This window comes from Narcine bancroftii, chromosome 13 (genome assembly GCF_036971445.1).
Source record: "Narcine bancroftii isolate sNarBan1 chromosome 13, sNarBan1.hap1, whole genome shotgun sequence".
Taxonomy (NCBI): Eukaryota; Metazoa; Chordata; class Chondrichthyes; order Torpediniformes; family Narcinidae; genus Narcine; species Narcine bancroftii.
Window position 1 is genome coordinate 84,929,911 of NC_091481.1, and position 25,575 is coordinate 84,955,485.

General features: G+C 42.9%; 2 protein-coding genes across 7 annotated transcripts in view; one reads left to right on the forward strand and one right to left on the reverse strand.

Annotated features, from left to right (window-relative positions):
* Positions 1-19,438, reverse strand: part of supt5h (SPT5 homolog, DSIF elongation factor subunit) — a 62,020-nt gene extending 42,582 nt beyond the window's left edge. The window contains exons 1-4 of one of the 2 annotated variants that reach the window (XM_069909008.1): positions 19,358-19,438; positions 12,717-12,818; positions 4,711-4,924; positions 3,796-3,861 (exon numbers count right to left, since the gene is read on the reverse strand). In XM_069909008.1, the coding sequence (XP_069765109.1) occupies positions 3,796-3,861; positions 4,711-4,924; positions 12,717-12,797 (361 nt within the window). In that variant the 5' untranslated portion in view covers positions 12,798-12,818; positions 19,358-19,438. Of the gene's footprint in view, positions 1-3,795; positions 3,862-4,710; positions 4,925-12,716; positions 12,819-16,941; positions 17,031-19,357 lie in introns of those variants that run through there. The other variant, XM_069909007.1, reaches the window with a different exon arrangement.
* Positions 19,439-24,624: 5,186 nt separating this feature from the next.
* The window catches only part of zc3h4 (zinc finger CCCH-type containing 4), a 39,230-nt gene continuing 38,279 nt past the window's right edge, over positions 24,625-25,575 (forward strand). For 4 of the 5 annotated variants that reach the window (XR_011348045.1, XM_069908715.1, XM_069908716.1 and 1 more), the window contains exon 1: positions 24,625-24,903. Coding sequence is in view for 4 of the 5 variants with exons in the window: in XM_069908715.1 (XP_069764816.1) it covers positions 24,638-24,903 (266 nt within the window). In the remaining variant the exon portion in view is untranslated. The other variant, XM_069908718.1, reaches the window with a different exon arrangement.

Genomic DNA, 25,575 nt, shown 5'->3' on the forward strand with positions numbered 1-25,575 from the left:
TTTGAAAACCACTGTCCTAAGTGATACAGCAAATCTGAAATTATCTTTGTGTTCAACTTGAAGCTGTCCGTCATAATCTCCAATATCTTTTCAGGCAGCAAACCTTTTGGAAAAATGTATGGTTCAGTGTTATCAGACAAAGGTTCAATGTCACGTGCCAATGTACGTGAGAAATATTGCTCTGTGAACAGCTCGCTAGTCAATCCATACACAGTATAGCAGTTAAAAACACAGCAGAGAATGAAGTTACAGAGAAAGATTAGTTAGAACAGAGCGACAGCAGCATTGTTTTATTAGCGCAAGGTTAATTTAGGAGTCTGGGGAATAAACTATCCTTGAATCTGGTGTTTCGTATTCTCATACTCATGAATCTTTTTCCCAACGGGAGGAGGGTGAAGAGGTGTGGTTATGATGGATGAGTCTTTTAATATGTTGGCTGCTTTTCCAAGGCAGAAAAAAGTTTAGATCGAATCAATGTGATATCTGTGTGATTATCTGAGCTGCATTCACAACTCTGCCATTTCTTACCGTCTAGAGCAAAACAGTCCCCAGGCTCCTGATGAAATGGAGGCGCTAACACACCGCACCTTCTTGGCCACCATCTCAACGTGGCTGGATCGGGTCAGGTCACTGGGACACTTACTTTCATCACCTCAGCACTGTTAATGCAGACAGGAGACTGAGCTCCAATCCTCTTCTGGAAGTTTCCAACTAGCTCGGGGATGAGTTTATTTGGAACTAATGATGTTGTAGGTGGATGCGTAATCAATGACTATCGGTCTGACATAGAAATCCTTGTGGCCCAGATTATTCCAGGGTGAGTGCAGGTCCAGGGAGGTGGCATCTACTTGTTGTGTGGTTAGCAAATTAAAGAATATGGAGGCTGGTTGGGAGGTCTGAATTAGTATGACCAATGAACCAGACATACTGGATGTCAATGCCATTGGCTGGCTGTCACTTAGGCCTGTCACTACGTTCTTCAATAAGCTTAGAAAGAAGTTCTCATAACTATTTTAGGGGACAGTCAGAAAGATTCAGGTCAAAATTCTACTAGTTAGGGCATAGACAACTGAAGTAAAAACACGGAGGAATGCTGGAGGAACTCCGCAGAGCCTCCCAGCACCATAGGAGGTAAAGAGATAGAACCGATGTTCCAGACCTGAGCCCAGCTTAAGCAAAAAGCAGGCAGGCACCTAAACTATAAGTAAGGGTAGGGGGAGGAGTACCGATAAAAGGTGTTATTTAGATATGGAGAGGAGTCGAGAAGAGCAGAAAGGTGAGAAATGATTAGGGGAGCAGAGGTGAGGAGGAAGAGGTTGGTTCTGTAAGGTAAAGGAGACAGAAAGAAAAGGGAAGAGAGACAGACATTAAAGATGGGGGTGTGGGGAGGAGGGAGTGGCTGATGGAAAATGGATATATCAATGTGCCTGCTCTCTGGTTAGAGGGTCCCCAAATGGAATATGAGGTGTTGTTCCTCCAATTTTTAAGTGGTCTCAGTCTGGTAGTGCATAAGACCATGGACAGACATGTCAGCAAAGCAATGGGGTGGGGGAGGAATTGAAATGGGTGGCCACTGGGAAATCCCCGCTATTGCAGTGGACAGAGCCGAGGTCTCAACGAGATGATCCCCTAGTCTGCGTCCAACCACGGTGTCTGCAGACCTTCATGTCTCACCCCCCTCAAAGACAGCAGAATGCTACACAGATTACAGACAAGCCAAGTCCTTGAAAATCATAGAGTTGGGAAAGATAGCACAAGTTAGGACATAGGCAGCAGATTTTGGGATTGCATCATTGAAACTGATCCTGCCCACCAGGTGTACTCTACCAGGGAAGGCTGGGTTGCAATGGGAATCCATTCAGTTTTATATAGCCAAGTCAACAGAGGATAAAGGCCAAACCAATCACATTCCAACCGCTGCCTGGGGACCATTTCAGCTCAAAGATCAACTTCAACGCATTTCAATCGACATGCTTCAGCAATACAAATCATGGTATCCCAAATCTTCTCTGAGGCTAAGAAAGGCTAACATCACAGAAATGGTTTGCCAAATTTTAAGCTCACTCGCTCTACATGGTCTCTCAATCACTGATTAAAAAGGAACACAAATGTAAAAGACGTTTCACGAAATATAACTGATGAAATAGCTCTTATGGATTTGAATTTAGCATCATTAATTGTAAAGGGATACTTCATTTATTGTCTATGATCAGAACAGTTTATATGAAACAAATTCCGAATATTACTCGACAAATATAGTCATTGACTTCTGTTCTATAAATTCCCCGCAATTCATTTTACTTTGTGTTGTAAAAGAAAGCTCGATACTGACATAAATTATGCTGGTAAATGCCAAAAAATTAGTAAAAATCGCGTTAGATCTACTCTCCTCATTGGTTACATACAAACAAATAAAATTTATATGCGCAGCACATGTCACAACAAATACAGGCTCCTTTTCCAAAAAAGACCACAGAAAGTGGAAATGACAGTGAGACAATTTTGTTGCCCTCAAGTTCAAATGTCCTTTGCACAGTAACTTAAAGAAAGCAAGCAAAAAAAATTTTACAAAGCTAACATGATTCAACATCGATACCAAGACTTCAACAACTACACCATGGACCATAACCGAGACTTCAACTTCTACTCCTGTCTACCCTCCATTAGCCCTGTTCTGATACATGCCAACACAAAATAAAGCCAGGCAGCAACAAGACAACCACCTATTTCACTTGCTCCCTATTCCAGTCCCAAGCCCCTCACAATGTACTCATGAACATGATGCAAAAATATGAGGCACAAAGAGTAAGACTAAAGAGAATATAAAAGGTACAGGATAGGGGAAGCAAGGCAGCCAAATAAAACATTGTTTCTCCATTCCAACTGCCAGGAAATCCCCTTATGTCCCATTAATTTTCCTACAGCCTATTCTCTCTTACGATACCACATGAGGTGCAGTAGTAGCCAGTAAACCAAACTTCTCTTTTAGAAGATGGGAAGGGAAACAAAGACTACCTGGGTGAAACCCACCCAATCGCAGGGAGAACATGCAAACTCTATACAGATAGCACCCAAGGTCAGAATCGAACCTGGAGTGCTGGAGCTGTCAGCCAGCAGCTCTAACCTGCTATACTTTGGCGCTGCCCAGTTTCAGAAAAGGATGGAAACACAGTTATAGGATAAGCATTTAATTTAAAAAAAAGAAAATCTTGTCCTTCATAAATATTAATTGGCTATGAACCTCGCTCAGGATGATGAGATGAATGAGTTGTTGAATTTTCAAATAAGATAATCAACTTGCTTCAGACGAACATTTCTCCTTGTATGTATATTGTGTGGTTAGCACAACGCCTTTACAGTGCCAGCGATCGGGTCTGGGGTTCGAATCCTACGCCGTCTGTAATGAGTTGGCACGTTCTCCCCGTGTCTGCGCGTTTTCTCTACAGGGGCTCCGGTTTTCTCCCACCCTTCAAAATCTTACCGGGGTTTAGGTTAATGAGGTGCAATTTGATCAGCACAGACTCACAGGGCCCGAATTGCCCTTATTACAGTGCTGTATGTCTATTTTTTAAAAAAATTAACATCCAATAGAATTAACAGGTAAAATCCAATATTGCTGAAATCAAGATCTAATATTTAAAGTTTCAAATGGACCAAAAAAGTCAACTGTGGTCAATCGATGTATTTTTTGGAGATGTAAACATATAGGTGAAGGGTGAATGCAAGGAATACTTATTTTATACATTCTGTTTGCATCGAACAATCCCAAAGTGGTAAGGTCAGCAGTGAACAAACCTTTCTCAAGGATGTCTTCTGCACCATCTTCCCACTGATCTTCATCTTCATATTCATCATCCACATCTGAAAAAAAAATCAACCATCGCTGACATTTTAGGAGCTAATTCAAGGAGATTGAAGTTCTATTGTCAGGGATTCCACATTAACTCCCTTCTTGGTTTCATGTCAGATCAGAACCTTGCTGTCCGCCATCCAATGTGACAAGACATTTTAAATCACGCCATGAAATTTCACTCAAAATACTGCATGCCCAAAGTAGACGACAGCCTCTTGGCAGTTTTCTCCTTCCTTTCGACAAGGAACGTTTTCAAGTAAGGAAAAACAGCTCAAAGGTCACCACATCAGTATTACAAAAGCAATAACAGCAGGCAGATTAAGAAATGGAGCAAATTTTACTTATTTATTACAATTCAGAGGTACTCCAAGGTTACCATTCTCAATGGAGGCCACAGCACATTTAAAGTGGGGGTGGGGGGTGTCAAGGACTGAAAGTCATAAAATATTTCCTATGTTTTTGTGTAGTCAGTAGAAGTACGGAAGAAACCAATTAAACTTCACAGGGGAGGGGGCCCATAAACATTGAGCAGACCCCTAAGGGGGCCACAGCCGAAAAGAAAAGGTTGAGTATGGCTGCAATAATTAATTAGTTTAGTAAAATATCAAATCGTATGCTCAGTTTAAAATTTATCATATTAAAAAAAACACCAAGCTGTTGAATCGCATCACAAGAACCCAAAAGGAAAAAAATCCCCAAAGCCTCTCTCATTCCCTCAAGAAAATGTGGCAGTTTTAACAAGAGAAACCATTCCAAGTCTGCAGTACTGCAAGTATTCATACAGGTTAAGCATGTCTTGACGATCAGCATTTCTAATTCACGTACGAAGCCACAAAAATGTTACACAAGTTCAGTACCAGCTTCATCCAAGATGAACCCGCCATGTCGCGGCTTCTTCCTGGGTCGATCATCATCTTCTTCCTCATCGTATTCCTCCTCCTCTTCCTCCTCCTCCTCCTCCTCTTCTTCTTCCTCCTCTTCTTCCTCCTCATCAACTTCTTCTGCCTCTTCTACTTCTCTTTCTCCCTCTGCTTTCTCACTGCCGACTCTGCTGGCATGCTCTTCCTCCTCCTTCATGACACAAAAGAATACAGATTAATGATCAAAATTCACAAAACTAACTTTAGATGTAATCAATCAAGTCACCTTTATAATCACCTTTATTCATCTAAAAAAATACAAGTATACGGAAACCCCTTTCTCTGAGAAAGCCTTGGTACGCAGAATTCAAGCAACGGACATCAAAAAAAGTTGAGGAAAATAAATAAGAATAAAATAATAGTCAAAAAATTGCAAGTTTAAAATTGTAAAATTAAATGTTCCCTGAAGGTAAAACATATAGTGAAGATGAGAGCAAATATTGAACAGCAGAGAGCCTTGGTCATGCTACACTCGTAATAATTGTTTGAATAAAGTTGTGTGAAACACCAGTGTAATCGCCCAGGATGAAGAGCTGGTTGATGCCACTCGCCGCTGGTGTGACTCTCTTGAAGTGTCTCCTTATCTCTGCTTAGTAAGAGTCGACCGGTTAGAGGCTTTATTTGTAAACTTGCGGGGGCGGGGGGGGGGGGTTAATTATCTATGTTATCGTTAGTCTTTCGGGCGGCTCTGTGAAGGAGGAGGAACCTGCAGACGCAGCGATAGTTAAATGTTTTCAAAGAATGTGACTGAAAGTAAAATGCTTTAAAGTTTATATATTCATGTAAGTGAAGTTTGTCAGGTGTAAGTACAGTGTAGTATTTTTGTCTTTAAACTGTTTATTCTGGGGAGTCACGTGATGGAGTAGTGGCCGGTCAGGGAACTCCAGCCCTCTCCGGGAAAGTTTAAAAAAAACACACAAAACACAAAGGCACAAACATAAAAATTAAAACAAAGTGAAAGTAAAGGTGGGAAGAAAATGACAGCGAAGAAAGAAAAGTCGAAAGCAACGGGAAGAAGAGAAGAAAGAACGTCGGAAGAAGAAGGTGAAGGCCTTACCTGTCCGAGGAGGCCTGCCGCGGAGAGAGAAGCCCGCTCCCTCAGGTCAGTTGAAGTCCCGAGCTCGGGAGTACAAAAATGGCTCGTGGAGCCAAGTAAAAGTGCACAACCGCGCATGAAAAAAAAACACTGACGGGAGAGGGCACCAGCTGAGGAGTCGATCTCCACAGCTGAGGATGACAGCTGCAACACAACAACAGGAAGAGAACATAGAAAACAACGAGAACAAGAAAGAAGAGAGTAAAAAGAAAACAAGGAAACAACAGATGACCAACCCAGAGGAAGTAGAAGAAGAAGAACATAGAGAAATGGAAGAAGAAGGGAAAGGCAAGACAATGGATATTTTTTTTTAAAGAATATTATGAATCAGTAAAAGAATGGCAATTACAAAAATTTAGTGAAATAAAAATTAAAAGGGCAGAAGAAAAAATGAATAGATTAGAGATGGTCATATCAGATATAGGAAAAAGAGTGGACAAGGTGGAAGAACGAGAAACAGTTGTAGAAATGGAAGTAGAGGATTTAAAAAAGAAATTAGAAGAATCTAATAAAAAAGTTAAAGAGACACAAGAGCTGTTAGCTCAGAAGATAGATATAATAGAAAACTATAATAGAAGAAATAATATAAAGATAGTGGGCCTTAAGGAAGATGAAGAAGGCAAGAATATGAGAGAATTTATAAAAGATTGGATCCCCAGGGTCCTAGGAAGACCAGAATTACAGGAAGGAATGGAAATAGAGAGGGCACATGGAACACTAGCCCCGAAACCACAACCGCAGCAAAAACCAAGATCCATTTTAGTAAAATTCTTAAGATATACAACAAGAGGAAATATATTGGAGAAAGCAATGAAGAAAATAAGAGAAGACAAAAATCCACTGGAATACAAAGGTCAAAAAGTTTTTTTCTATCCAGACATAAGTTTTGAACTCCTGAAGAAGAGGAAGGAGTTCAATACAGCAAAAATGATCCTATGGAAAAAAGGATATAAGTTTATGTTAAAGTACCCAGCGGTACTTAAAATAGTTATTCCAGGGCAACAAAACAGACTATTCTCGGATCCGGAGGTAGCATGAAAATTTGCAGAACAACTACAAAACAAGCAGAGAGATGAAGACATGCAATGAGAGTAAAAATGACCACGAACTATATGTATGTGTACATGAGTGTATCCATATTTAGAGGAAAATATATAGGGTATAGATAAGAATTAATAAGAGAATGAAAGGGAACAGAGGAAATAAGGAGTGAATTAAAAGAGTGACCTTTGTTATATATGAAAATTGAAAACTTTTCCGGGAGGGGCTGGGTGGGGAGGAGTTACGATCACTGCAAAATCAGTTGACGCTTGTGAGTGAATTCGCAAATCTAAATAGAGAGGGGAGATGTGGTTGCACGACAAGGGATAAAGGGCAACTCAGGAGGGGGAGGGGAGAATGGGGTTAAAGAAATTTTAGATAGGAGAATAAGGGAAATGTTTGATGTTTTAGAAATGTTGTCTTATAAAGTGTTCAAAACAAGAAAGCAGAAATGGATAAGAAGGAAAGGTGATGATGGAGAAACGGAAAGGGAAGATAAACAAAGTATGAAATGGCTACGTTGAACTATATGACTTTAAATATTAACAGATTACATAACCAAATCAAAAGGAAGAAACTGCTAAATTTACTGAAAAAAGAAAAAATTGATGTAGCATTCGTGCAAGAAACACATTTAACTGAAATGGAGCATAAGAAATTAAAGAGAGATTGGGTAGGACATGTAACAGCAGCGTCATATAATTCAAAAGCTAGAGGAGTAGCTATATTAATCAGTAAAAATGTACCAATTAAAATAGAAGAGGAAATAATAGATCCAGCAGGGAGATATGTAATGATAAAATGTCAGATATATTCGGAGTTTGGAATTTACTCAATGTATATTCACCTAACGAAGAAGATCAAAAGTTTGTGCAAGATATTTTTTTGAAGATAGCAGACACGCAAGGGAACATATTAATAGGAGGGGATTTCAACCTTAATTTGGATTCAAATATGGATAAAACTGGGAAAAAAATTAACAGAAAGAACAAAGTAACCAAATTTATAATTAAATCGATGCAAGAAATGCAACTTTTGGATATATGGAGGAAACAACACCCAAATGAAAAGGAATATTCATATTATTCGGGTAGACATAAAACATACTCAAGAATAGACCTATTTTTGTTATCAGATGCAAGACAGAGTAAGAAAAACAGAATATAAAGCTAGAATATTATCGGACCATTCACCCTTGATATTGACAATAGAGTTAGAGGACATCCCTCCAAGAATGTATAGATGGAGATTAAACTCCATGCTACTTAAAAGGCAGGATTTTAGAGAATTCATTGAAAGACAAATTAAAATGTACTTTGAAATGAATACGGAATCAGTGAAAGCTAAGTTTATACTATGGGATGCAATGAAAGCGTTCATTAGAGGGCAAATAATAAGTTATGTAACCAAGATGAAGAAGGACCTCAATCAGGAAACAGAGCAGTTGGAAAGGGAAATAGTAAATATAGAAAAAGAATTAGCAATGAAGGAAGATACAACTAAAAGAGGAGAATTGGCAGATAAAAAAATAAAATATGAAACACTACAAACATATAAGGTGGAGAAGAATATAATGAAGACAAAACAGAAATATTATGAACTAGGTGAAAAAACGCACAAAATTCTAGCGTGGCAGCTTAAGACAGAACAAACTAAGAGAATGGTATTGGCATCAAGGAAAAAAGACAAGCAAATCACATATAATCCAACGGAGATTAATGAAAACTTCAGAGAATTCTATGAACAATTATACCAAACTGAAAACGAAGGGAAAGAAGACAAAAAAGATGAATTTTTAACTAAAATTGAACTACCAAAATTACAAATAGAGGAACAAAATAAATTAACAGAACCATTTGAAATAGTAGAAATACAAGAGATAATAAAAAAACTTCTTCTTTGGCTTGGCTTCGCGGACGAAGATTTACGGAGGGGGTAAAAAGTCCACGTCAGCTGCAGGCTCGTTTGTGGCTGACAAGTCCGATGCGGGACAGGCAGACACGATTGCAGCGGTTGCAGGGGAAAATTGGTTGGTTGGGGTTGGGTGTTGGGTTTTTCCTCCTTTGCCTTTTGTCAGTGAGGTGGGCTCTGCGGTCTTCTTCAAAGGAGGTTGCTGCCCGCCAAACTACCAAATAATAAAACACCAGGAGAGGATGGATTCCCAATAAAATTCTATAAAACTTTTAAAGATTTATTAATTCCTCCCCTCCTGGAAGTAATTAACCAGACTGACAAAGCACAAAGCTTACCAGATTCATGCAAAACAGCAATAATTACAGTAATACCAAAGACAGGGAAAGATCCACTCACACCAGCATCATATAGACCAATATCTTTACTTAACACAGATTATAAGATAATAGCTAAACTATTAGCAAACAGATTAGCCGATTATGTACCTAAAATGGTAAATCTAGACCAAACTGGATTTATTAAAAAAAGACGAACAACAGACAATATTTGTAAATTTATTAACTTAATTCATGCAGTAGAAGGGAGTAAAGCGCCAACAGTAGCAGTTGCTTTAGACGCAGAGAAGGCCTTTGACAGAGTAGAATGGAATTATTTATTCAAAGTATTGCAAAAATTCAGTTTACCAGAGAAGTATATTAATTGGATTAAAGCATTATATAAGGGGCCATTGGCGAAAGTGACAGTAAATGGATATATATCAAAGTAATTTAAGCAGATCAACAAGGCAGGGAGGCCCACTATCACCCTTATTGTTCGCGTTAGCTATAGAACCACTAGCAGAATTGATAAGAACAGAAAATAAAATAAAAGGGATAAAAGGAATATAAAATCAGTTTATTTGCAAATGACGTTATATTATACTTAACAGAACCAGAACTATCAATAAAAGAATTACATAAGAAATTGAAGGAATATGGAGAAGTGTCGGGTTACAAGATTAACACAAATAAAAGTGAAGCAATGCCAATGAATAATGCGGATTTCTCAAAATTTAAGAAGGAATCACCATTCAGATGGCAAATGCAAGCAATAAGATACCTAGGTATACAAATAAATAAAAACCTCGGCCATCTATATAAACTCAATTATTATCCACTAATGAAAAAATTACAGGACGATTTAGAGCATTGGAAAGATTTACCACTAACACTAATAGGAAGGATAAACTGTATTAAAATGAACATTTTCCCAAGGATACAATACCTATTTCAGGCATTGCCAATACACTTGACAGAGAAATTCTTCAAGGAGTTAAAGAAAATAATAAGGAAATTTTTATGAAAGGGGGGAAACCGAGGATAGCACTAGATAAATTAACAGAATGGTATAAACAAGGAGGCTTACAACTGACAAACTCTAAAAATTATTATAGAGCCACACAATTAAGATACCAATCAAGGGAAAAGCCAGATTGGACTAGATTAGAACTAGATAAAATAGGGGAGAAGATACCTGAACATATATTATATAAATGGGATGAAAAATTGGTACAACGTAGGAGTTCTCCAGTATTACATCATCTGCTCAATATTTGGAAGAAGATTCATGTAGAAAGGAATAAAACAAATTACCAATTACCAAAACCATTACTGATGCAAAATCAGTTAATCCCTTTTACAATAGATAACCTTTTCTTTAGAGAATGGGAGAAAAAAGGGATCAAAAGAATAGAAAATTGTTTTTCAGGAAATAAATTACTATCCTTTGAACAAATGAAGAATAAATATAATATAACTCAAGATACAGTGTTGGCATACTACCAACTGAAATCTTACTTGAAGGACAAATTGGGAAGCAGTCTGAGGTTACCAGAGGGAAGTAATTTTGAATATGTGATTACAGATAAAATGATAATCAAAAAATTTATAACAAATATGTATATTAAACTGCAAGAAAAGGAGAATGAGGAAACAAATGGTAAAACTACACAAAAATGGGAACAAGATTTAAACATAAAGATAAAGAAGGAAACATGGGAGAAGTTATGCTCTGGAACGATGAGAAATACAATAAACATGAGGTTACGTATGATACAATATAACTGGATACACAGGCTATACATTACACCACAAAAGTTAAATAAATGGGACTCAACAGTATCTGATAGATGTTTTCGTTGTAAAAAAGAAATGGGAACAACAATTCATGCAATCTGGACATGTGAGAAAGTGGAAAAATTTTGGGAAGATCTAAACCAGATATTAAATAAAATTACAGAAAACAATATACCAAAAAACCCAGAGATCTTGCTCTTAAGTAACATAAAAAACAAAGAATTTGGACTTGATTTGGATGGCGCACAAAAAAGATTTGTTAAGATAGCTCTAGCAGTAGCAAAAAAATGTATTATGTCAACCTGGAAATTAGAAGATAATTTGAGAATACAACAATGGTATATAGAAATGAATAAATGTATTCCATTAGAAAAAATAACATATAATTTAAGAAATAATATTGAAATATTTGAACAAATATGGGAGCCATACATGAAACACAATAGAGAAAACCTACCGGGGACATTCACTACCTAAATTAACGAAAGGAGAAGGAAATGAAAAGAATGGACTCAGTGGAATTTCTTGTTTATTTTTATTGAGTGACAACATTGTTTGACTGGTTTAATGTATCTTAGATTCTGTACTTTAAATGAATGGGGGGGAGGTAGGGAGGGTGGGATGGGAGGAGTGGGGGGGGAGAAAATGACACTGTATATATTTGAAAAGGAAAATGTATGCATCTTGGTCAATGTGGTTTATGGTGTGAAAAATAAAAAATTTAAAGACAAAAAAAAAGAGGATTCGAGAGGTATTGATGCAGTTGTATAGGGCCTTGGTGAGACCTCACCTGGAGCATTGTGTTCAGTTTTGGTCTCCTTATCTGAGGAAGGTCAATCATTCCCATGGAGAGAGTGCAGAAAAGGTTGACCAGATTGATACCAGGGATGGCGGGACTTGCATATGAAGAAAGACTAGAACGACTGGGCTTGTACTCGCTGGAGTTTTGACGATTAAGAGGAGATTTAATAGAAACGTTCAAAATTCTTAAGGGATTTGACAGGCTAGATGCAGGAAGATTGTTCCCAATGTTGAGCAAATCTTGAACCAGGGGTCACAGTTCAAGGATAAAGGGGAAGTCCCTTTAGGACTGAGATGAGGAAGAATTTTTTCACTCAGAGGGTGGTGAATTTATGGAACTCTCTGCCACAGGAAGTGATTGAGGCCGGTTTCATAGCTATATTTAAGAGAGAGTTAGATTTAGTACGTGACTAGGGGGATCAGGGGGTATGGAGAGAGAGCTGGAACAGGATACTGAGTGGATGATCAGCCATGATCAAAATGAATGGCGGTGTAGGCTTGAAGGGCCAATGGCCTACTCCTCCACCTATTTTCTATGTTTCTGCTCCTATAGCCTATGATCTTGTAATGTATCCCATTGTACGATCATGTGCTGTTCCTCTATTTATATTTGATTCATTCAAACAGTGGAGGAGACTGAAGATAAAACTCAAAAGTAGCAGTGGGAAGAAAAATTAAACAAGCACATTTAAGCAGTGGGGAGTCAGCACGAGTAAACCAGTCACTCAACCAGCATTCAGCTTTTTTACCAATGTGAAGAATCTACTCCGAAAGCAGCAAATGGAAACCAGCAGGCAAGGTTAATGGATAGGTGAGGCACCACCTGCGATTGGGAAGGTGGGTGTTACTTGAAAAAGGTGGAAGAGCAGACCAAAGCATTCCTTTGGAATGTTGAAAGGGAAGAGGAAACTCAGTCTTGTGGCAGCATCAAGTTGAAAGAGTTGGAACACCGTTGCGTGGATTTGAATTTCAACTACCTCATTTTCCTCTTGCTCTTCTTCCTCACTGCTGTGAGAACTCTCGTCGTCAGTAAAGTTGCTCCCATCACTGTCCGACATCTTGTGGACTTGAGTGAAAGGCTGAAATGAAAAGAGTTTCATTTAAGGTATCGGGTACCTGGAACTTTAAATGAGGATATTTGTGTGCCTTATCTACAAGATTTCAGGTGAACTTGAGTGTACAAAAAATAGAAGTATACAAAGTACACCTTTTAAATGTACATGGATAAAATATATCAGATCATCCATAAACTACAGATTTTGAACAAGTAAAAGCAAGGACTCGGTAAAATTAAGCACCTGTAATGTATTTCTGAGAAATACATGCAATCTGGACAAAAGATTGCAGCTGATACTCTGATAGCCTGTACTGAGAGGGATCGAGGAAAAGCTACCAAAGAAGCAATGGCACTTTTTAATCTGCATTCATATTTTCCAAATAGTAAACTAGGGGTGTATGGTTGGCATAAAATCCTGCGCTGGTAAGGAGTTTGTATGTTCTCCCCGTGACAGCGAGGGTTTTCCGGGGGCTCCGGTTTCCGCTCACTGTTCAAAATGTACTGGGGGTGTAGGTTGATTGGGTGTAAATTTGGCAGCACCGACTCATGGGCTGAAATGGCCTGTTATCTTGCCATATGCCTAAATTTAAACATTTGTGAAAGTACAAGTGATTGGATTAAACTTATCTGGTGGAGCTCTTTTCCTGAATGGTATGGGACATGAATGCAGTCATCAAGGTAATTGCAGAGTGTTCCTTCACGTTTCTGGATTGTGCCTCATTGACGCTCTTTGTGTTGGCACGGTTAAGTCTGCGTTCGAGGTGTTGGGAGCTCAGTTGGGTGGTCAGCCGGGGCCTAAGCGAGGGTCAGGGTGTCAGGAGCTCTGGAGGGCAGGCAGCCTGGATCACACTTACACTCTGCTAATTTCACTGCCCGTAACGTAGCCACACACACCACCATTATGTGATCAAGAGCCACGCCCATTTACACTACGATTGTGAGCATCGATTCGTACAATTTCCCCCAACCTATTTCCACGAGCCGCACATTATATGTCAAAAAGCCGCGGTTTGGCCACCCCTGAACTAGGAGATTGATAAACATGTGACTGGGATGTGGTAGCCATTAGGGAAACTTGGTTAAAAGAGCAGGACTGGCAGCTCAACATTAGCTTCAGGAAAGACTGTGGTGGAGCTAAAAGAGGTGGGAGTGTTTCATCATTAGTTAAGGAAGATATCGCAGCAATGGTCAGAGTGACATTACTAATGAGTGAGGCTCCATAGGAGAAACGAAGGAACAAGAAAGTCATGAGCGCCTTGTTGGGGATGTACTGCTGGCTCAGGAATGGAAATTAGAGGAGAAAATATGCCAGGAGATTGTTGACAGCTGTAGGTCAAATAAGGTTGTCACAGTAGGGAATTTTAACTTTCCAAATATTCAATGAGGAAAATCATAGTGTGAAAAGTTTCAACAGTGTAGAATTTGTCAAATGTGTTCAGGAAAATTTCCTCTGGCAATATGTAAAAGGTCCCACAAGGAAAGGGCAACCCTTGATCTGGTCTTGGGAAATTAGGAACAGTGAGGGGACCAGCGACCATTGTTTGTTTATCATAATCTAGCGGTGAGTGCAATGCTTTTACAACGCCAGCAATCGGGACTGGACTGGGGCTCAAATCCTGTGCTCTCTGTAAGGAGTTTGTAAATTCTCCTCGTGTCCGCCTGGGTTCTCTCCGGGGGCTCTCACCCTTAAAAAATGTTCCAGGGCACATAGGTTAATTTGGGGTAAGTTGGGCGGCATGGACTCGTGGGCCAAAATAGCCTGTTACTGCGCTGTATGTCTAAATAAATATACAATCCAATGAAACAGTCCCTCCTGACCACATAAAATCACACAATATATATAAAGATCATACAAATAATAAAATTTAAAATATAAATATTTGGAATGATTGTCATGGTTACGAGATAGCGTTCATCAGTTTCACAGCCTGTGTGAAGCTAATCTCCAGCCTGGCAGTCCTGATTTTGATGCTTCTGTACCAGGTTCTTGATGGTAGGGGGATGAAGATACTGGGTGCTGGATGGAAAGGGTCTTCTAACCTGTAATTCCTCAAGAACTATTTAGACAATGCTCTCAGTAATGAAAGAAAGGGAGACCCCAGTGATCTTCCCATCTCTTTGAATGATCCTCTGTAGAGCCTTCTGATCTGATGCACTGCATCTACCACACCACGATGCAGCCAGACAGGACTCTCAATTATACTCCTGTAAAATGATGCCAATACCCTTGCCTTCCTCAACCTCCTTAGGAAGTGAGGACGCTGCTGCACTTTCAGAATGAGAAGATGTGTGAGTCCAAGATAGATCGTCCCTTATATGCACACCCCAGAACTGAGGTGTTCATCCTCCTGAAGTCCACAATTATCTCCTTTGTCTCGTCCACTAAGAGGTTCAGATTGTTGTTTTTGCACCATTTTGCAAGCCTGTAATCATGGTCGATGATGAGGGGCAACTACCATTCTATAGTCCGTATCCAGCTCGGGGAGTGACCCGTGAATCGGTTGACCAAGATCGGGGACGGGAGGCGTTGACGCGCCCCGGGGATCGGCCGACCTTCACGTTGGGGTGGGAGGGCAGGGGAGGGGTGAGTTAGCAACATGAACAGTAGCGGACTGAGCACACAGCCCTGGCGTGCCAGGCCTCAACTTGACAGGGCTTGAGGTTTTGCTGCCAACCCAGACTGTGGTCTTTCCATTAAGTCCAGAATCCAGTTGCAGAGAGAGAGTTCCACCAGCCTCTGAGGTTTGAACGCTGAGCTGAACTCAATGAATCCCCTGGCCTATGAGGCATTGTTATCAAGGTGAGTCAAGAGAGTAGAGGTTCAAGACTATTGCATTATCCGTGGACCTGTTTGGAAACGGGTCCAAGGTCATTGCTGGTGTGATTTGATGCGTTCTATTACCAGCGCTTCATGATGGTAGATGTCAGGGCCATTGGGCCGTAGTCATTGAGTCCAGTTGCCATCGCTTTCTTGGGCACTGGGATGATAATGCCTGCATTGAAACCTGCAGGTTAAATCAGTGCTGCGGTGAGATGTGGTCGATGTCCATTACGATCTCCATCACCTGGGGCACACTGATCTTCAGCAGCCAACCGAGTGTGTTATGTGGACCTGCTGCTTTGTGTGGGTTCACTCTGGATAGGATCTCATTCACCTCAGCTGTGGCTGTGCAGTCTTTTCTTCAAGGGAGACGATGCTTTCTCTGATATCACCTTGTTTTTCTCATCAAAACGTGCGGCAAAGTTATTCAACCTGTCAGGAAGGGAGGCGTCATTGTTGCAGACCTGCAAGCTTGACTTACAGTCAGTTATTGTTTGAAGACCCTGCTCCAAGCCCCTCGTGTTGCTGGTGTCACAAATGTGCCTGTGGATTCTCTGTATGTACCCATGCTTTGCATTCCTGACTTCATGGGAGATTTCATCCTTTGCACATCTCAATGCCATCTTGTCTCCTGACCTGAAAGCAGCATCGCGAGTTCCAAATGATGCACAAACCTCCACATTTGGCCATGGTTTTTTGATTTGATCACTGTGACATCCTCAATACTTGCTTATGCAGCTAGTCTCTCTGCCTGTGTAGGTGTTGATGTGATCGCTGTTGGTGACCTTCTCCCTGAATGCACTCCAGTCCATGGTTTCAAAGAAATCCTGCAGCTCCGCTGTGCTGCCTCTGGTCAGATCTGGGTCTCCCTGTGAACTGGTTTGACCCATTTTACCAGAGGTCTGTATGCAAGATTATCAGGATGGATACATGATCTGAATATCCAAGGTGAAGGCAGGGGCAGTCTTGTACACTCCAGGGACATTAGTGTAAAATATTCTCTTCCCTGGTGGTAAAGTTGACGTGTTGTTGGAACTTCAGAAAGGTTTTAAATTTGGCGTGATTGAAGTCACAGCAACAATCATACACCCAACAGGGTGAATTTCCTGGGTTCACAGATGGCCACGTAAACCTTCCCACTCATTTGTAGAGAAGCAACAAACTGCTGTGATTAGAGTGGCTGTGGATTCTCTGGGTTAGTAGAAGGGGCTACACTTCACCATTAAGAGCTCTATCTCTGGGAAGTAGTGAACCTTTGATACAGAGACATTTGTAAACCATTCCTCATTGGCATAGATGCACAATCCCCCTCCTCAGGTCTTACCATAAGGCGCAGCCTTTCTGTGTGCCCAAAAAGAGATGTGGACTTCTAGCTGAATTTGTGTTCAAGATCATTACAGGGCAAGGCAGGCCTAAACCACAAGATACATGTCAGAATTTGGGCGAGACCAAATTTGAAGGCATAAGAAGAAGCTAAAGTTATTTGGAACAGGCTGTTTGAAGGAAGAGGGAAAATGGGATGTTTTTAAAAGTGTGTTGATCAGAGTCCAGGACATGCATGTTCCTATTCGCTTGAAGGGTCAAACATACAAATGTAGAGAAGGATGATGAGGGAAATTCAGGGTCTGTTCAAGGGAAAAGAAGATGCTTGGGATAATTTTTTTTAAATTTTTAAATTTACACATATAGCACGGTAACAAGGTATTTTGGCCCACAAGTCTGTATCACCCAATTTACCCTACCTCCACCCCAGTACGTCTTTTGTAGATAGGTAGGAGCAGCTGGATCAAGGGTATAGCTGGAAGAGCAAGCTTACAAAAAGAAATCAGGAGGGAAAAAGGGGGACGGGACAGAGCTCTGGCCATTAACAGGAAGGATAATCCCAAGAGACGTTCTGTACATAAAGGGAAACCAGAAAAAAAACCTTCTTGAATTAATGAGGTCAACTCTGTGTCGAGACACAGGAGATGGGAAAGGTCCTCAACAAGTTTTTACTGTGGAGAAAGACAAGGACTGGAAGTGTATTACGCTCAGTTGAAGAGATGCTAAAGGTCCTGATGAAAGTAAACAAATCACCTGGACCTGATCAGATCCAAGAACACTGTGGAAAACTTGAGAGGAAATTGCAGGTGCCTTGGCTGAGATTTATGAGCTGTCAATAAGTCCACGAAGTGCCAAGGTTGGCAAATGTTGTGCCTTTATTCAGGGAAAAGCCTGGGAATTACAAGCCAGTGAGCCGAACATCTGTCTTGGTAAGTTAATGGAGAGCATTCTAAGATATACATGCACTTGGATGGACAAGGGCTGATTTGCAAGTCACTATGTTTTGTAACGGAGAGATGAATTCTCACAAATCTAATGAAGTTGTGGGTTGATTTGAGAGTTTATCCCACTGCAGGGTTTTGAGCCAAATATCCAGGCCCGCACGTGGCTGTAATACAATTAAGGATTTATCTGGAGGAAGGTGCTGTCTGAAATGACAAATCAAAGGTCCAGCTTACACAATTCAACTTCACGATTTTAAAGGCAAGTTCCCCACCACCCACTTACTCCCTGCCACTCTGCTCTTGATTGCCATCCATTAACCCACATCAAAACAAAGGATATGGATCACATTGGTGCTCAGTGCTCCAAAACCCTGGGTAGTTTGAATTCTTTCTTCTTTGGCTTGGCTTCGCGGACGAAGATTTATGGAGGGGGTAAAAAGTCCACGTCAGCTGCAGGCTCGTTTGTGGCTGACCAGTCCGATGCGGGACAGGCAGACACGATTGCAGCGGTTGCAAGGGAAAATTGGTTGGTTGGGGTTGGGTGTTGGGTTTTTCCTCCTTTGCCTTTTGTCAGTGAGGTGGGCTCTGCGGTCTTCTTCAAAGGAGGCTGCTGCCCGCCAAACTGTGAGGCGCCAAGATGCACGGTTTGAGGCGTTATCAGCCCACTGGCGGTGGTCAATGTGGCAGGCACCAAGAGATTTCTTTAGGCAGTCCTTGTACCTTTTCTTTGGTGCACCTCTGTCACGGTGGCCAGTGGAGAGCTCGCCATATAATACGATCTTGGGAAGGCGATGGTCCTCCATTCTGGATTATAGACAACAGAATCGCTGGAGGACACAGTCGGTCTTGCAGGAGGCTGAGAGCCTGCGTCATTTGTGTTTTTAGTACAATCTCAGAGTCTGCAGACTTTGACAGGTTGTTTCCCCCCCACCCCCCTCCTCCCTCCCCCCAATTATGCTTCCAGATTGGCCCTTGAAATAACCCAAATGGAAGTCCACCTTCCAAAGCAAAACAATCCCCCTTTATCCAAGCACATGAACTCATCAATCAAGGCTGAACTTTGAAAAAGAATTCATTAAAGTGAAATGATTAGGAAATAGCCCAAGAGCTCAGGGTGGGAACAAAATTAAAGTGTCCCACGGGAGGACACTCTCCCTCCATGGGACATCCTGGCCTGGGGAGACTCTGGACATTTTAAACCGCACAGAGCCGAGCCTGAACATCGGGGCCGACCACAGCCATTCCGGCCTCGGGACCCCCCCACCCACCCACCCACCCACCCACCCACCACGACGGGACGGCCGTGCGGCCTAGTGGCTGCCCCCAAGCCTGGAACTCAATTTGGGACGGGGCGGCGGATATAATAACACCCCTCCCCTGCCCTCCCACCCCAACGTGAAAGTCGGCCGATCCCCGGGGCGCGTCAACGCCTCCCGTCCCCGATCTTGGTCAACCGATTCACGGGTCACTCACCGAGCTCCGACCCACGGGCGTGAAGACAGCCTGTCTGCCTGTGTGGGAGGGTGGGGCGGGGCCTGCGCGCGGCGTCACCCCAGCGTCGGGCGTCGCCGCGTGAGAAGGCCCGGGCGCTGCGTGTGACGTCACAGCCCGGGGGTGGGGGAGTGCGCCCGGCCTCAGGGCTGCGTGTGACGTCACAGCACCGGGGGAGCGCGCCCGGCCTCACCCCGGCGTCGGGCGCCGCCGCGTGAGAAGGCCCGGGCGCTGCGTGTGACGTCACAGCCCGGGGGTGGGGGAGTGCGCCCGGCCTCAGGGTTGCGTGTGACGTCACAGCCCGGGGGTGGGGGAGCGCGCCCGGCCTCAGTGCTGCGTGTGACGTCACAGCCCGGGGGAGCGCGCCCGGCCTCACCCCGGCGTCGGGCGTCGCCGCGTGAGGAGGCCCGGGCGCTGCGTGTGACGTCACAGCCCGGGGGCTGGGGGGGAGCGCGCCCGGCCTAGGCGAGCATCAGGCGCTTGTGAGACTCAGGCGCCTACAATTCCCCAACCTGAAGAGTTTAACTGTTTCTCTTTCTGAGCTGTTTGCGTTCAAATGTTGCAATTATTGTCATATATCATGATACCCACAGCAACTGTACATTGGAAACCCTGGCAAATTTCTACAGAGGTGTGTTGACTGCACCAAGGCCTGGTATGGGGGGACACCAATACCCCTGAGCGTAAAGCCCTGCCAAAGGTAGTGGACACAGCCCAGGACATCACAGGCAAAGCCCTCCCCACCGTCGAGACCATCTACGGGGAACGCCGCCGTCGGGGAGCAGCAGCCATCGTCAGGGAGCCGCGCCACCCAGCGCAGGCTCGGTTCCCGCCGCTGCCGTCGGGAAAGAGGGGTCGGGGCCACAAGACTTGCACCAGCCGGTTCAGGAACCGCTGCTCCCCCTCCGCCGTCAGACTCCTCAACGGCAAACCCAATCAGGGGCTCGATTGAGGACTTTGACTTGGTTTTCTTTGCTCTCCCTGTATTGCACAGTCAGTTTGTTTGCATTCATTATCTGTTTACAGTTCTTTTGATTGTATGATAACTCTGTGCGCAGCTTATTTTTTGGGGGGGCACTACCAATTTGTTGTAGTTCTGCCGCGCCCGCCAGAAAAAGGAATCTCAGGGTTGTATGTGATGTCGTGTATGTACTCTGATAATAAATCTGAAATCTGATAAAAGATACTAGAATACTGCAGCACAGTACAGGCCCTTCAGCCCTCAATGTTGTGCCAACCTACAAGTTCCTACCAAAAAAAAATTAAACCCTTGCTACCTCGTAACCTTCTATTTTCCTTCCATCTATATTTCACTCTAAAACCTTTTTAACACACTCATCACAAAATAATCTTGAATTGGTATTGGATTTCAGATTTATTATCTGAGTACATACATGACATCCCATGCAACCCTGAGATTCTTTTTCCTGCAGGCGAGGCGGAATTTCAACTCATAATGTTAGAAAAAAAGTGAGTGAGGGATAAAAGATTTGTTTTGATGCCAAAGACAATGGGTTTGTATTTTATTGATGCTCCTAGAACGCTTCCACCAGCGTTGTCTCCGCTCCATCCTCAACATCCATTGGAGCGCTCACACCCCTAACGTCGAGGTACTCGAGATGGCAGAGGTCGACAGCATCGAGTCCACGCTGCTGAAGATCCAGCTGCGCTGGATGGGTCACGTCTCCAGAATGGAGGACCATCGCCTTCCCAAGATCGTATTATATGGCGAGCTCTCCACTGGCCACCGTGACAGAGGTGCACCAAAGAAAAGGTACAAGGACTGCCTAAAGAAATCTCTTGGTGCCTGCCACATTGACCACCGCCAGTGGGCTGATAACGCCTCAAACCGTGCATCTTGGCGCCTCACAGTTTGGCGGGCAGCAGCCTCCTTTGAAGAAGACCGCAGAGCCCACCTCACTGACAAAAGGCAAAGGAGGAAAAACCCAACACCCAACCCCAACCAACCAATTTTCCCTTGCAACCGCTGCAATCGTGTCTGCCTGTCCCGCATCGGACTGGTCAGCCACAAACGAGCCTGCAGCTGACGTGGACTTTTTTACCCCCTCCATAAATCTTCGTCCGCGAAGCCAAGCCAAAGAAAGAGAAAAAGTGGTTTCTTTATGTAGTATTATAGGGCCTTGCAGACTTGGCAGTGTTGTGGAATCTTGTTTCTGAGGTCCAATCGAAATGTTTTGATTGTGTACTAAAGCAAAATACTGTGGGTGCAAAAAAAGTTTACAATCTTTGCAGGTTAGGCATTACCTGTGTAAAGAGAAAGAGAGTAAATGTTTCATATCAATATCTTTGACAAACTTGTTCTCACTACTTGAGTGATTTTACTGTGTTTATATTCAGTAAAAATAAGAATAAAATCTTAAACATTTATTTACTTGTAATTTGCTATTCTATTTGTAACTATAAAAAGTGTCTCAAATTCTGAAGAGAATAAATTAACAAGAAACAATTAACAACAACAATTAACTGGATGATTTATTTGAAAAGTTTATTTTCAAATGCCAGAATCCAGAGCCAAAACAAACTGCTAGAGGAGTTTAGTAGGTCAAACAGCATTGGTGGAGGAAATCAAACTTCCACAGAGACTGGTTTGTAACTCGCATGCCCAGAAATCTTCAAGAGATAACAAATGTAATCAGGTCAATCACAGACTCTGACCTCCCGTACTGTGAGGTGGCACAGTTCGTGTAATGCTATTACAGCCCCAGCAACCCAGGGCCTTTTGTCGTGCAGTATGTCTAAATAAAATTAAATCACCCCAGTCACAACCTCTTCTCACTGCTACCTTCAGGCAAAGGGAACAGAAGCCTGAAGACCAGCACCTCTAGGTTTAGGAACAGTTTCTTTCTAAGAGCCATTTGGCTCTTGAACCTCTCCTTGTTTCACTAATTAGGGACTGCTGTGTCACCGCACAAGGATTGTCTGCACTATTGCAAAGTTACTTTTTGCATAAGGATAACGGGATATTTATTATTGAGTTATTTGTTTATTGTATTTTTAATTCAATTAAGTATTTAGTATGTTATTTTTTTTTACAGTACACAATTGCTGGAGAAACTCAACAGGTCACAGCATCCAGAAGTAGTAAAAGGCAGCCGACAATTCAGGGCTAAGCCCTTCCTCAGGAGTGCCGAAAGTCAGCAGATACCTGAATAAAAAGGGGGAACGAGTTGGAACATGGGCTAACAGGTGGATGCAGGTGGGAGGTAGAAGAGAGGGAGGTGGAGAGCTAAGAAAGCTAGCTCTCAGATAGAAGGAAGGGAAAGAGCGGGGAGTTGGAGGAAATGAGAGGGGGATGTCAAAAAAAAATAGAACTGTGGGAGGGGGTTCACCAAAATTGAAGAAATTGAATTTTAAGGCCACATTTTTGTGAGACCCCTGTAGACCAGGGGTTGCGAATTTGTTCCTCGTTGGGGCCTCATTCCTCTGAAGGGCGCCGGACAAAGTGATGACTGTTTTCCTTACAGGAAACAAAGGAACAGGATTTCATGTATGTTACATTCTAAATGTAGTTTGTGACAATAATGGAACCTTTGTATAAGACTACCTTTTGGGTGCTTCAAGGGTATTAAACGCCCAAGTATTCAGTAAGAATTTTGCTGCATATGTAAATAGTGCAATAAAATTATTATCAAGCTAGTAAATGCGGATATCGGTTTTATTTTTTCCGAGGACGATTGGTTAGATATTTGTTATGACAGTGTAACTAGATTGATAAATGCAATGATTAATTATAATTGTTTACATCAATTATATTTAACACCTGAAAAATTTTAAAAATATGGTTTTCATGAATCAGATTTGTGTTTTAGATGTGGTAACTTTGTTGGAACTTTTTTTCATGTGGTTTGGTCATGTTTTCATATACAATCTTTTTGGAGAAAGTTCAATTGTTTCTGGAATATCTGTATAAGATTAAAATCCGACAGTATTTTTATTGGGTAGTTTGCAACCTTTGAAAGGTTTGGGATTAGATAAGTTTCAACTTGCTTTTGTATATTTAGCTTTATCTGTAGCGAAAAAATGTGTTGCTAGTACGTGGAAAGATACGAACATGATTGATATTCTTCTTTCTTTGGCTTGGCTTCGCGGACGAAGATTTATGGAGGGGGTAAAAAGTCCACGTCAGCTGCAGGCTCGTTTGTGGCTGACCGGTCCGATGCGGGACAGGCAGACACGATTGCAGCGGTTGCAAGGGAAAATTGGTTGGTTGGGGTTGGGTGTTGGGTTTTTCCTCCTTTGCCTTTTGTCAGTGAGGTGGGCTCTGCGGTCTTCTTCAAAGGAGGCTGCTGCCCGCCAAACTGTGAGGCGCCAAGATGCACGGTTTGAGGCGTTATCAGCCCACTGGCGGTGGTCAATGTGGCAGGCACCAAGAGATTTCTTTAGGCAGTCCTTGTACCTTTTCTTTGGTGCACCTCTGTCACGGTGGCCAGTGGAGAGCTCGCCATATAATACGATCTTGGGAAGGCGATGGTCCTCCATTCTGGAGACGTGACCCATCCAGCGCAGCTGGATCTTCAGCAGCGTGGACTCGATGCTGTCGACCTCTGCCATCTCGAGTACCTCGACGTTAGGGGTGTGAGCGCTCCAATGGATGTTGAGGATGGAGCGGAGACAACGCTGGTGGAAGCGTTCTAGGAGCCGTAGGTGGTGCCGGTAGAGGACCCATGATTCGGAGCCGAACAGGAGTGTGGGTATGACAACGGCTCTGTATACGCTTATCTTTGTGAGGTTTTTCAGTCGGTTGTTTTTCCAGACTCTTTTGTGTAGTCTTCCAAAGGCGCTATTTGCCTTGGCGAGTCTGTTGTCTATCTCATTATAGATGGCAAAATGAGATGAAATATTGTTTAATCATGGAAAAAATTACATATGTTTTGCGTGATAACTATAATTTCTTTATTAAAAAGTGGTTGTTATATTCAAAATATTTACATTTTGACTTACACTGATTAGATCATAATATGTATGCTTAATTTTTTTTTCTTCTCTTTATGGCTCTCCTTAGGAGAGTTGGCTGAAGGGGGGGCGGGGTTCTTTTTTTTTCTTTTTTATATATATATAAAATATAATGTCATGTTTATGGTTAATTGTTATCTATGTTACTTATTATGTGTATTTTGAATGAATAAAATTTTTTTTTTTAAAAAGCTAGTAAATGCAAATTGTGCAATATAGTGATCATGCAGCTGGTGATGGGACTGAAGGGTCGCTGCCTGTGTCAATTGTGCCACACCGTTCTCATTCATGCAACTGTTTGCTGCAGCGAGTCTGCCTTTCCTGCAAGTGAGCGTCCCTGCCATCGTCGAGTGCAGTACCTCGTCTCGCCCCGCCGGGGCGCTGTTGGGCGAATTCCGCCGCGCAGCCTCCCCTTCGGCGCTCGGCGGTTTCCGGCGGCGCTCGGCGGTTTCCGGCGGCGCTCGGCCGTCTCCGGCGCTCGGCCGCCTCGCCCCTCGCTCTGCCCGTGTGCCCCGGCCGTGCGTCACGCCGCCGACGGCCGCCATGTTGTCGAGGTGTGTGTCGTTCAGTCCCTGTGTCATGGAGAGAGCCCCGGGGGTCGGATCCGCACAGGGGGACCCCAAAGACCACCGCCCCTGCCCCCTCCCCCCAAACCCGATCTCCCCCCCCCTGGAGGCCGTGGTCACTCTCAGAGAGAGGGCCGAAGGGAACCTGTCTCTGGAAAGCCTCCCCCTCTGCAACAAGCAGCCCCCCCCCCCAAACGAGCACCACATCAACCTCACTGAGTCAGGAGACGAAAGGTCGAGTAAAAACCACCTTTTTCTATCTCTCTCTCTCTCTCTCTCTCTCCAACATTGCAAGATCTTAGATCTTTATCAAACAAACCCCCCCCCCCAAAAAAAAACCCCTACCACCCACCCAGGGGGTGAAACAAAAAGGAAACGCAAGGTAGAGGAATGTATAATACTTTTTATTTCCTTCTTAATCTCAGTTTTAACAAGATGAACAGGGTGGGGGTGTGGTGGGGGGGGGGGTCTTTGCATGCTTGGGTGGCAGGGAGCAATGTGGATGTGTCTTCTTTAATGCAGCTGAATGATTAACAGGAGGGGCCTCTATCTCTTGATTGCATTCCAGTTTTAATGCTTCATTCTCCATCTCAATCCTTCCAGAAATTGAGCCCATGGCAGAAAACCTTTGGTGGGGGGGGGGGTTCTTTTTACCCAGCC